Source organism: Sus scrofa, chromosome 14 (genome assembly GCF_000003025.6).
Source record: "Sus scrofa isolate TJ Tabasco breed Duroc chromosome 14, Sscrofa11.1, whole genome shotgun sequence".
NCBI lineage: Eukaryota > Metazoa > Chordata > Mammalia > Artiodactyla > Suidae > Sus > Sus scrofa.
Window position 1 is genome coordinate 115,846,189 of NC_010456.5, and position 13,350 is coordinate 115,859,538.

General features: G+C 45.1%; 1 protein-coding gene across 2 annotated transcripts in view; it reads left to right on the top strand.

Moving 5' to 3' along the window:
- The window catches only part of SORCS3 (sortilin related VPS10 domain containing receptor 3), a 615,258-nt gene that overhangs the window by 259,013 nt on the left and 342,895 nt on the right, over positions 1 to 13,350 (top strand). For both annotated transcript variants that reach the window (XM_021072812.1, XM_021072813.1), the window contains one exon: positions 8,023 to 8,122. In XM_021072812.1, the coding sequence (XP_020928471.1) occupies positions 8,023 to 8,122 (100 nt within the window). The remainder of the gene's footprint in view (positions 1 to 8,022; positions 8,123 to 13,350) is intronic.

Below are 13,350 nucleotides of genomic sequence, written 5' to 3' on the forward strand. Positions count from 1 at the left end.
AGGGTTTGGGTAATACCCACTTGGAGAATGAAGCTGTTTAAATCACGGCTTTTTTGAGTTGGAGTCTGAAATTAGTTTTCTGGCTGGTTATTTGTGGCCATGCTGAGCTTCTGCCTTTGCAAAGATATAAATTAATGCGGCTTTAAGCCCTGGCCCTAAGTTGGCAGAGGGGCAGGCCAGAGGGGAGTATCCGTGGTTTCCCATTTCGATCATAAAGACTCCCTAGGCAGCCATGGAGCTAAGCTGTGTAATGGAAACTCCTGACTCTGCCCTTGGAATAGGTGTGATTCACCACACACTGGAGCCCCTAGTTGTCTCTGGTCTTTGTTGGCTATTCTCAGTGTAGCTCAGAGGAATGTCCTCAGTGTGGAAGGCTGGTGGGGCTTCCCAAGGCCTGGCACTTGGAGGAAGCATGGTTCATATTTTGATTCCTCAGGCAGCTGGGCCATAATATACTTTAATGGTGTCAACTGGAAACAGTGGACAAAGATTCTTTAATGATTAAGTGGTTATCCACGTGCCTCACTCCTGCATGGAAGGAGTATAAATTGGGGGAAAAAAGTGATTGTCGTTGAGAAAAATACAACATGGAGTATTCATAAAAATGACAGGCCGTTCACATGTACGGCACAAGGGTTTATCAGATGATGGACTAGTTATCTCACCATCCTCTGTTGAACCCTGACAACAATGGCCCTATTGTTCAGATATGTGAAGAACTCACATGGCTGATTCATCCCGTGCTGGTCTAGTTGTCTTTGCCCTGCTCACCATTTTCCTTGTTTTCTCTACTTAGTGCTCTGTACTTTCAGAGATATGAACAATATTCTATTTGCTGTATTTCTTTTAAGGAGCTTTTAGTCAGTGCTGAAAAGAGAAGAAGCACATATGCGTATTCAGAGAATAAATAGGGAACTCCTAGATGCTGCTGATACAAATGCGGAGGAGGGTGTGGGCTGAAGTTGTAGGAAAAGTCTCCACAATGTAATTAGTACTAGAGCTGGGAGTCAAAAAGGAGAAAATCTGGACACTTGCCAGCCATAAGCTCTTTGGGAGAGACGGGAAATGGGACTACAAGGGGGCAGACTATGAAGTCCCGAGTGCCAGGCTTAGGCAGGCATTTTGACCCCATGGCAGTCAGGCAGGGGAGGGTGAGTTAGGGCATCAGACTCTAGCCAGAATCTTGGGAAGTTGTCTTAGAGGCAAAAGCAGGCTGGTAGTGGGCATAGTAGGGACTGATTCTGCAATTAGCTAGAACAGTGGCCACCAAATTATATCCTGCCTGCTTTTGTAAATACTGTTTTATTATATGCAGCACACCCATTCATTAATGTATCCTGGTTGGCTTTTTTTGAGCTCCAAGGGCAGAGTCAAGTAGTTTTGATGGAGACTGGCAAAATCTAAAGTATTTACTATCTGGCCCTTTTACAGAAAATAGCTTGCTTCTCATAAGTGTCCCTTACTGGGGCAGGGGTGGAGTGGAGAGTAAGCCCAGTCCCAGGTATGGAGTAGATACCATAATAGAGAGAAGATAAATATGCATTAAGCAATGAACACAACAAAATAAAATTGCTAACAGGAAACGGAACTACCAGGACTGAGGTTGTTTGCTAATTTTAGGTTATATCATAGAGAAAAGAGTCCACTGAGGAGATGAGAGACTGATAAGAGGAATAAAAGACTTGAGATTTCCCAGTTCCTTTTCAGGGGTGAGAGAGAGGGAAGGGAGAGGGGGCTGAGGAGCACAGGTGGGCAGCGAGAGACAGCTGGCTGGATTAGGAAAGCAGTGTTTCTACCCGATTCTGAACATCTGGTGTCCTGGTGAGAACTGGCAAAGTGCCCTCCAGAGCCCTCTCACCTCTGGCAGGAACACGGCACTGGGAACGGAACGGGGCAATGGAGAGGAGGGTGGCGATATTGAGCTCCAGCTCAGCTCAACTGGGAAGCTGTCTTGGCTGTGTTGGCTGAAACTTTTTCTTTTCTGTTCTTGTACTTTTAAAATAGCAGACCATATGCTTGTTGCCACCAGTCTCTTCCCCAGAAGCTCACTGGAGGAGTGGGAGCTTGCTGGGTAGATGAAAGTGTACCATATTCACAAGTCGACTCTGGGAATTGTCATTGAGAGAATAGCCTTGGGTAACTGCCAGGGTTATGGCAGTTTAGGCTGGGGCGAGGGTCTTTCCAGAGTGTACGGACCCACATGGAGCTCTTCTGAGGCCTATCAGGATAGTACAGGAGCTCCTGAAAGTTGATGGGCTCAGACCTGGAATCTAGGGAGGCTGAGGAGTGTGGTCATCTGGTCCACCAGTCAGCATCAGGTACCTGGGGAGGAGTGTGAGTGGTTGGCTGGCTGGGAGGCCCAGCCAGACAAGTTCTTTGGCAGGTGGTAGAGCCCAGGATGACCTACAGTGATGCCACTGGAAAAAATCAGGGACAGCACTTGTGAGACCAGCCTTCAGGGCCCCAGCTGCTGATGAGGTTCAGATGCTCCGGAATTCAGGAATCTGGAGGCAGAGACAGCTGGTGTCATACCAAGAGCTGTGACTCAGTCAAGACCTATGGACTCAGGCCCTGGCGATAAAGAAGGGCCTCATTCCTGGAGCTGGGGACTAAGGGAGTGTCTCTTTGTAGGTACAAACTCTTTGGAGAAGAATTTGTCAGTAACCAGCAATGCACAGGGTATGAGTGGGAGGTGCACATCCACGTGTCCCTCCAGAAGGAACTTTTCTTTACAGACGCACAAGAAGCCATGTGTAAAAACAATGATTGAAACATGTACCATAGCAAATTTCAAAAGAAAGAAACAAATATATTTATTTGTGGTGGAAGGGACAAATGGGCAGTGGTTTATTGGTGAGCTGCATGAATTAGGGCTAGGCATATCAACATGGATAAAATTCCCCAAACTGAATGTTGGACAAAATAAGCAAGCTGCAGAACAGATATCCTGTATGGTAACATGTATGTAAATATAAAAACACTTGAAAAGATTATCAAGTCTTTGTGTTTATGAACAACCTGTAAATCTAGCAGTGGGCATATGATTGGCATCTTGTGCTTTTCTGTGTGCTGAAAAGAATTTGTAACAAAAGACAAAGAAAGGACATGAAAAAGGGAAATATACATATGTGTGCATATACCCACACATGTGTATGTACACACGCGCACACGTGCACACAGCAGTGGCATGCACACCTTCTGGAACTGGAGTCATCTGCGCCCAGACACAGAATCTGGAAGCCCTGGCACCTCTTACGTGCTGCCTGCCAGGCTAGCTGTGTGTTCTGAGCAATTTACAATGGTAACTGGCACCGTGCTAGGCCCATGGTGGTTGCTCAGTACATGTGTGGGATGTTTCCAGCTTTCTGGACGTTCTGATGTGAGGAGCTTAGTGTCAAGATTTGGGAAACTAGATTTAAAATAGGGGAAAAGAACCTGCTTCCTCTAAGTGACCCCGCCAGCAGATGCCTGGAGTCACAAGGTGGAGGATGGTCTGCTTTCTTGTCAAAGTGACTTTTGCAGGCACAGCTGTTTCTGGCAAAGGCACTGAGGCCTCTCTGCCAGCTGCCTCACACACCAGACAAAGGGGGCCCACAGAACTCTGTGATCAACGTGGCGTGCAGTGTCCGTGCTGGAAGGGACAGCGTCCAGGGCTCTTTTGGTCCCAGGGCTCACTGGCTTCTTGCGGCGTATTCACTGGGACTTGTTTCTGTCTGCCTGAATGAGCAGCGACCGCCTGAGGCACAGAGGAAGCTGAGCCTGGTATATCCTGTGTTGGGAAGCTCCTACCCCCAGCAGCTGCTTTTGGAAAACAGCAAAGTCAGTGTGAGTCAGTTGGACAGCTTTGCAGAAGGAGAGGCTGGGTGTCATGCTAAGCGCACTACCTTTGATGAGGGTTATTGGGATTCTGGAAGGAATTTTGTTGTGACATCAGTCATGCAGGGAGCCCTGAGACTTTAGCTTTTCTAAGTAAGATGTTCGCTATATATAGCAGGAGGAAAAGTTGCTAGTTGGAAAACAGCTTAGCACTGTTGTTGGTGGGATAATAAGATTTAAAGTCCAGAAGAGGGCTTAAGCTTATCTGAGTTAAAACTCTTGCGTTGATGGTAGAATGGGGCTTGACAATGATTCTCTTCTTGACCAAACTCTAGTCTGCATCCTCCGAGCTCTTTTTCAACTAGGCCCTGTTCTTGGGAATGTTATTAAGATCCTGTATTTAGCAACAGTCCTGCGAAATTAGTTTAGCCAGAATCCTCCCACCCCTTGCTCATCATGTGCAATATCAGATCATATTCCTCATCCTACCATTCCCCAGGTGATGTCCACTCACCCTGGCCCACTTTCAGCAAGAATCCTGCCAGGTCAGTTTATCAAAGTGTTTCCTTACTTCTTAGTAATACACTATCCACTGAACCGCACCCTTCTCTTTGGCTATAAATTCCCACTTTTTCCTTGTTGTATTTGAACTTGAGCCTAATCTCCCTGCTCTGCTTCAAAACTAATTGCCATGGTCCCTGTTGCCCATCGTGAGAGTCCTATATGAAGCCTGCCTTTCCATTTTAATGTGTCAGAAGAATTCTTTAACAGGCTTAGAGAATTGACCTTCCCAGGGTAACACTTTGTGTGCCTTTCAGAGTTATTTCAAGAGTCTAGACTTCCAGATTCCAAGTTCAGTGTTCTTTCCCTGCATGGTACTATCTTTATGCCCCCAAGATGTAGAATCAGGAAGCAACTTGTTCTATCTGTTTTATTTGTATTGATAAAACTATACTACTGAGGAGCTCCCACTGTGGTGCAATGGGATCAGCAGCCCTGGGACCGGGTTTGATTCTTGGCCCAGCACAGTGGGTGAGGGATCCAGCATTGCCACAGCTGTGGCTTAGGTCTTGACTGTAGGTCTGTTCTGATCCCTGGCCTGGAAGCTCTGTATGCTGCAGGGTGGCCAAAAATGACAAAAAAAAAAAAAATACTACTCACAGTCTCTAGAGATTATGGTGTATCTTCTCCTCTGTCCTGGGTAGGATAGGAGGTCAGGGGAATTGGTCATTTAACCTTATGCTAGATCCTTCCCTGGCACCAGGGGCTACTTGACCCTACCAGCCTGCAAGATTGTGCCAGCATTTGGAGTGTCAGGTGGGTTGTCAAGGTGTGGCTTTCTGCTGTGTGGCCACTAGATATTAATAGTGGGTTAAGAACTTGTGAGTAGGTTTGGGTTCATTCATTCTTGCATATAAAGACAAAACCAAACAATACAAAAATCAATACATCCAGCACTTGCTTTGTATCAGGCATGGTACAAGGCACTGGGGGCCATGATAAGACATGGCTCTTGACCTTAGTGAGTTATAGTCAAGGAAGAGGTCTCAGAATAAAGATGGTATGATCACAACAACAGGATGAGTGCTACAATAGAAATGCGTACAAGGTGGTATGAGAACACAAAGGAAATGGTGCTTAATTCCCCCATAAAAATATTGGAAGGAGGGTGATATTGGAGTTGAGTGTGAAGGTTGGAGAGCCATTTACCAAGTGGAGGAAACAGAGGATGGAGATAGTCCAGGCAAGAAGGAATGATGTGCCATAAAAATGCAGGACATTCAAGATAAGCTGGATGAGGCTGGAGAGAAAGGGACAGAGGAGCAGGTGGCTGGAAGTGGGTCTAGTAAGGGGAGTTCTAGCCAGGTTTTACAGGATAAGGCTTGGAGGATACGACTTCACTGTGTGCAGGCACTGGGTGACCACTGCTGGGAGAGAGGTGGACAGATCTCTGTGGTTGAACTATAACCTGATGATAGCATGGAGATAGGTGGGAAGGGGAGAAGCTTGAAGAAGAGCATCAAATTGGGGGATCGTGGCAAAACTGAGGATGCCTGAGCTACAGCCTTGGAATGAAGACGGAGAGACCAGGGGTCTAAGTTATTTAGGATGTAGAATCATGAAGACTTGGAGACTGAGCTGGGTTTGAGAGATAAAGGCAAGGCTTTCTCTGATTGGCAGTGCCTAAGGTAGACAGGAGACGAAGATAAGAAGTCAGTTTTGGGGAATGATTATTAAAGTTAGTTTAACCGATGACCATGTGGGGCCTGTAGCCTACGGAGGGATTAGAGATACTGAAGTCTGTTTATTCAGGAAACGTGCCAAGTGTGCATGATGTGTAAGGGCTGGTTCTGCACATTTTGGGGAAAGGAGATGTGAATGTCCTTTGCAATTTCATTTATTTATTTATATTTCCTTTTCTTTTTAGGACCACACCCATAGCATATGGAAGTTCCCAGGCCAGGGGTGGAATCAGAGCTGCATCTACAACCTACACCACAGCTCGAGGCAACGCCGGGTACTTAACCCACTGAGTGAGGCCAGGGATTGAACCTGCATCCCCATGGACACTATGTCGGGTCCTTAATCCACTGAGCCACAATGGGAAATCTTCATTTATTTTTTGCCATTTTAGAATGCCTACATCCTATTAGGTGGTTTTCCATGTATTGCAATTTTGCATCCTCACAAAGACCTTGTGAGAGTAAATTATGCCCATTTTTCATTTAAGAAACTTGAGACTCCAGCAAATAACTCATACTTGGTCCCTTGGTCATGCAGCCAGGGTACTGCCCATCTAGGAATGAAACAGAGATTTTGCTCTGCCCCAGGTTCACATTCTTTCTTTGCCGCATAACATTCTCTGAAGCACCTTGCTCTTGTGGTTGGGGAAACAGAACATAAGAGAATGAATCATGACAATATGAAAGAATGAAAGCAACAAATGCTGTGTGTGCCTTTGGGTGTACAATGGCTGGGGATCTTTGTTCTGATGCAGAGGAAAGTTGGGGGTGACTGGGAAGGGGACTAGTGAAGCCTTAACAAAGGTAAGAGTGCATATTTAAGGTGGGCCTGGGGCACAGAATTTGCCAGGTTGCACGGGGTGAGGACAGTTATTCAAGGTCATCGGAGAAAGTGGCTAATGGATTTATAAAGCTAAGCTGTGGCCAGGGCAGAATCAGGTTAGAGTTAGAGGGTGGGTAAAGGATCAGGGAAAAGACAAGGGCAGGTTATTACTAGGGGAGGCCCAGGGCCAGAGTTGGGAACTGAGATTTGAGGTGGAATGCAGGCACCTCAGTGGAGGTCACTTGACTGTCGAGAGAGTGAGCTGGCCTGAGGCTTCCTAAAACTCACGTGGGAAAAGCTTCCTGGGTCCAGCCAAGGAAGGTGACAGCAGAAAGAGGGTGAGGACCTGATGCTGGTGGTATGATAGGGAGGGAAGGGTGCAGGGTGAGGGGGAAAGCAAGATGGGAGCAGCAGGGAGGTTGGAATTCATTGGTGGGTGCTTGCTCTCCCTCCACCTCCAGATGGGGAGGAAGGAGCTTGTGGGTTGGTTGGCCTGACTTCCTTCCCTGAGCCCTGACTCTTGGTCTTGGTATAAGGTCAGAGCCCTGGAAATTAGGCCCAAAGGAGGAGCAGGTAGCCAACAGGATCATTGGAATGATGGGCTTTTGGAAGCAGTTCAGTGTCTCTGGCTGTTCCCTGTGAGACACCATTAGACTTTCTGCTGGGTGCAGCCTGATTATGGAGCCACTGGACCCTACAGGCCCCTGGATACAACACTTCTGCCCCCTCTGAGGGCCCCCTGGCTTCAGGCTCAATGGAGGGAGCATGAAGTTGGTGGCACCCCAGTGACCTCAGGATCTCCTCCTACTGCTCCCTGGTGAGAATGTATGCCTCTCCCCAAAGAGGTCCCATGGGGACTCTGGCAGCTCCTGTCACCACACAGCCTCACAAAGGGCAGGAAAGTAGGTCTCCGAGAAAGGCTGGGAGCAAAGGCGAGCGAGCTTGGGTAGTAAGCAGATGCATTAGTCTAATTGCTCTTCTAAAATTAATGGGGCCTTTTATCTCTGGAGAACACTTTTAAGCACTCATGTGATTTGGGAACAAAGATGCAGGTCAGAGTAGAGCCGGGCTCCCCTTTAAACACAATCCCCCATTTGGTAAAACAATCTCTCCCTTTCTTTCTGTCTCTCTTACCTGCAGATCAACAGATTATGGCACCACCTATGAGAAGCTGAATGACAAAGTAGGTTTGAAGACTGTCCTCAGCTACCTCTATGTCAATCCCACCAACAAAAGGAAGGTAAGAGGGGGGTCAGTGGGTCCTGAGCACGCCCTGTGGAATGGAATGGCTTCCAGGGGCCAAGAGTTAGGGAAAAAAAAAAAAAAAAAAAAAAAAAGCAGTGGCCATGAAATCACTTGCAGAGTACCTATTGTATATGCCAGGAACACCACGGATGCTGTATTTCTAACATCTCCCTTGAGAGGGTAGTAGCAGTGATGATGATGATAGCAGCAGCAGCAGCAGCAATAAAACTATGTAACTATGTAAGAGGTCGCTCTGTGCTGTGAACAGTGCCATGTACTTTAATATCTTATTTCATTTATCCTCACAGTGAATCTCGGGGGTAGAAGTGACTGCTGTCCCCATTTTACAGATGAAGCACCTGAAGCTCAGAGAGATTAAGTAACTTCCTAGCCTAAAGCCATGTAGTAAACACATGGTCAGTAGTAGGCCTGGCGATGAAGAATGGTTCTTTTTGATTCCAGAGTCAAGTCCCCCTCTAGCCCCTTTTTCTCTGGTCTGTTTCCTCCAAGAGAAGGACAGGCAGTTTTGGATTCTTCCGCTTGATTCAGAGCTCCTTCTGAGCACAGGGGAGCAGGCAGGCTCTGCCAGCCTCTGCTTTTCTCTTCTTCACTTAACAACCCAGTCGTGGGTCAGACTTTAGTCTTGAAGACCTCCTGAGAGGAGGGGGCCTGGATTCCATGGACTGATGGGTGGTTATAGAAAATAAATGAAATCTAATGTGTTGGCTTTGGGGAGATGTGACCTTTTCCCAGCTAGAACAGTACGGCTGTTTAGAAACCTAGGCAGGCCCTGGCCCTGTTAAACACACCACAGTTATAAAAGGCCATTTCAGGGTTTCTAAAAGGCTGAAAATGGTCCTTTTTACCTCTCTCCTCATCATCTGATTTGCATTCCCCAGTGGTTTTGCTAACCTTTCCTTCAGTGAGGTAGGCGCAGGGGTCGTCTTCCACCCTTTGTGCAGATGTCCCTTGACTCAGATTCAAACCTGGTAGAGTCCCAGCTCTGGCTTAGGTGACTGATTGTTCTTGCTACTCAAAGCAGAGAGACTCGGAGTCAAGCCCTTAGCATCATAACGCACAGCCATCCCTTCTCCTCACGTCACCTAACTATCCCCAGCAAAGGAAGGAACCAGAATTGATGACTCCTGATTCAACCCTGGTGATGGACACCCAAAGATCCAGCCAGCTTCAGGGGTCCCCACACCCAGAACTGTGCCCACCAGCCAGGTGTCAAAACTATGATAATCAGGAAAGCCATTTAAGTTCCTGTTCCTGATTTTAGCTGCATAGTTTCTCTTTTCTTTGTCCCAAAGGGTTGTCATTTTCACTTTTTTCAATATTGTGATTTGAATTATTGAATGTTAGAGCTGGAAGGGATCATAGATTTCATTATTGATAGTTTTTAAACTGCAGCTCTTTTTCAAATGTGATTAAATCTCTAGACCTCCATTTTAGAAACCTGCTCACACACATACACACAATTTTACAAACAAATTTTAGGTGTTTATAAATACCTTGAATCATACCCATGGACCCAAGATGTCCAGTAAATCTCAGTTAAGAGTCCTTCATCTGAAAAGATACATGCACCTGTATGTTCATTGTAGCACTATTCACGATAGTCAAGACATGGAAACAACCTAAATATCCATCAACAGATGAGTGGATTCAGAAGATATGGTATATATACACAATGGAGTATATACACTACTCATCCATAAAAAAGAACAAAATAATGCCCATTTGCAGCAACATGGTTGGAACTAGAGACTCTCATACTAAGTGAAGTAAATCAGAAAAAGACAAATACCATGTGATATCACTTAAATATGGAATCTAATATAGGGCACAAATGAACCTTTCCACAGAAAAGAAGCTCATGGACTTGGAGAATAGACTTGTGGGTGCCAAGGGGGAGTGAGAGGCAGTGGGATGAACTGGGAAATTTGGGGTTAATAGATGCAAAGTATTGCCTTTGGAGTGGATAAACAGTGAGAACCTACTGTCTAGCACTGGGAAGTATATCTAGTCACTTGTGATGGAGCATGATGGAGGATAATGTGAGAAGAAGAATGTGTATATGTATGTGTGATTGGGTCACTTTTCTGTACAGTATAAAATTGACAGAGCCCTGTAAACCAACTATAATAGAAAGAAATAAATCATTTTAAAAAATGAATCCTTTATCTGTACCAATAGTCTCAATTACCAGATGAGGAAACTGAAGCCACAGAAGACCACAAAGGCAGGGACAAGAAGGAGCCAGAGTTAAGATTCCAGGACTCTTGAGGCTCAGTTTAAGTTTCTTGGCTTCAGACCATGCTCTGTTCTTTCCTTTTCTTTTCATAGAATCACAGTCCTAGGCTTCAGAAGTGACAGTCTAGTCCTGATCTGGGGGCTTGAGGCAGTTGCTTCATGACCTGAAATTAAAGCTTGATGCTGTGTCCATAATAGTTACATGATAAGACTTGACTGAATCCAGTCAGTGATGATCTATTTCAATGCTTCCTCTGTACTATCTCTCCATTAAGAAGGAAGCTGAGGCCTGCAGAGGACAAATATTCTGCCCATGTCACTCAGCTGGTCAGCAGCAGGATGGGCAGTTGGTCTTTTAACTCCCACCTTAAAGCTCCTCTCATCCCACGCAATGACTTGGGGTCAGGAGGAGTGACAGGGGCTGTCACAGGGAGTATCTGCACTCTGGAAGAAACAGGACAAGGGTCTTGACAAATGGAAGATGCCCTTTAGAACTGATCTCTGACCTGTGTCTGGACCACGAGGGAATTAATCGTATCTTCATGTAGATGATAGATCAGCTGTCTTCGTGAGGATTTTCCCAAGTGGCATATGCAGGGTCACACCTGTTTGCATCCATTGTAGTAGTCATCTGTCATGCATGTTTCCCATTGGACTCATAATGGCATCTCTTTTGGTCTTCTCCCATTTTTCCCTACTCTGGGATATTTTCTTTCTTTTTAGTATAACCTAGAGGTGCTCAGGAGGGTGAGAGACAGAGAATAGGGGATGGCACATGATCAAAGTTAGAAGGAAGGTAAAGCTGACATTTGGAAGCCACTGGGACAGAAATGTACCTCCATTTCTCCTTCCCAGAGGTGATGCTCAGACCATGGGCTCTCTGGAACAATGCCTCAGAGGAATTATTTATTGCCCAGTGAACACAGAGTTAGGCCTGTTTACCTGTCTTTTCTGAGAAACACCACCAAAAAAACCACAGTTAAACCCCACCTGTGAGGCACCGCCACCCAGAAAGTTAAAAGTACAAACATGTCCTTCACTCCAATTGGGGAAAGATAAAACATAGGCTAATGGCATGAATTTCTTCCTTTCTTTCAGAAATAGCAATTCCATAGAAATTCATTTCTTAAAGAGACTGTGTGATCCCAAAGTGCCTTCTGATGAAACTTCCAAGGAGAGATGAAATTAGATTCTGTTTATTTTTATTATTCAGTGTTTTTGATTGTATACTGAGCCTCTAAATGCTGATAATGTACAAATAGTCTAGATGGTGACTTTCTCTTAACTAGAATACTCAAGTTTACTGGACCTACACTTCTCAAGCCGCTCAGATAAAATGACAGATAGAAATGAAACTATTCTCTTTTTAAATTATTTTATTTTATTTTTTCTCTTTTTATGGCTGCACATGGGGCATATGGAAGTTCCTTGGGTAGGTGTCAAACTGGAGATGCAGCTGCTGGCCTACACAACAACCACAGCAATACCAGATCCAAGCTGCATCTGTGACCTGCACTGCAGCTTGTAGCAACATTAGATCCTTAACCTGCTGAGTGAGGCCAGGGATCTAACCAGCATCCTCCTGGACACTATGTAGGGATGTAGGGTTCTTAACCACTGAGCTGCAACAGGGACTCCAGAAATAAAAATATTCTTGTTTGTTTCTGTATTGATGTAATGCTGGGAGTCATTGACCTTGTAATTCCCCCCACACACTTTTTTTTTTTTTTTTAGTTTCCGTCTTGAAACCTGTGGTCATACGGATTCTTATCTGAGCTTGAATTAAGCAAAAATCTTCTGATTCTTTCAGCATCCAAATTATCTGTAGCTCCCAGTGTTAATCAGCCAGCTAATAACAATAGTCTCTAGCAGATTTTTCAGTTAATCTTGTTGTAACACTTGATTTTTACCTAATGAGTTACTTATGTAACAGATGGCTACTGCTTTCCTTGGAGGCTGTAAGTACATCAGAGTTCTGTTACCCCTTGCAAAAGGTAAAGTGTGCTCATATTTACATAGTTGCTCCCAAAGCTAATTGTTAATTTCTTAACACTTTTTTTTTTTTTTGGACAACATTAAATCTCCAAATGCAGATAGCTAATAAGCCATTAACTTGAAAGTAGAAGTGTTGACATATGCATGGTCTCCTGCTAGTAATAATCTTAGTTAGCACTAATTGAGCACCTACTACACTCAGGTTTCTTTTAGGTTTATCAACATAGTCCTCTTGGCCACTTTAGAAGGTAGATAAGATAAGGAAATAGCTTCTATGCAAATCACAGCATGCCTGTACTACTTGTAAATGGTGGGTCTGCAAAGTCTTCTCAAGCAGTTTTATTTGGGGAACTAGACTCCCTTAAGGAAGCTGGGATTTGAACTAGCTGTGTTTACTAGGCCTTTTCCATATGAGAGTATTGGTAAGAAAGGCTGGGAGCTAATTGAATTGAGGTTGTTTTAGATCATCCTATGGTATAGTGGCATCTGCATTGTTTTAATGGCCTTGATCTGCCCTACTTGTGTTTGATGTGAATTCTGCATCCTTCACTGTATGCCTTTCTCTGGCCATTGGTCAGTTAGCTGATCACTTGGGTGATGTCTGAGCCTGGCACTTTTCGAAGAGCAGTGCATTAGATGTGTATGTGAGGCTTGCCTCTGGAGGAGGGGCTCTGCTGTGGTAGGGTCTGAGCTCTAGCTCATAACCTCCCCTTCCTTTTTCAGGAGATAAATGTCCCTGGGTTCCTAGAACTCATTGCTATCAGCTGACTCTGTCCACAGGCCTATGCAGAATGGCATGTGCCAAGGTCAAGCCTGCATGCAATAGCACTGTGCTTTGTACAAACAGGCTGAAATCTTTGTGCCTCAGTAAGAGTGGGGCTTAGCTACCACGGGTGTCTATTTGAGAACAAATCTTTTAGTGGATAGAGAAATGCAAGTGTTTTATGGTCTAATTGCTCTGGCTGGAAATCA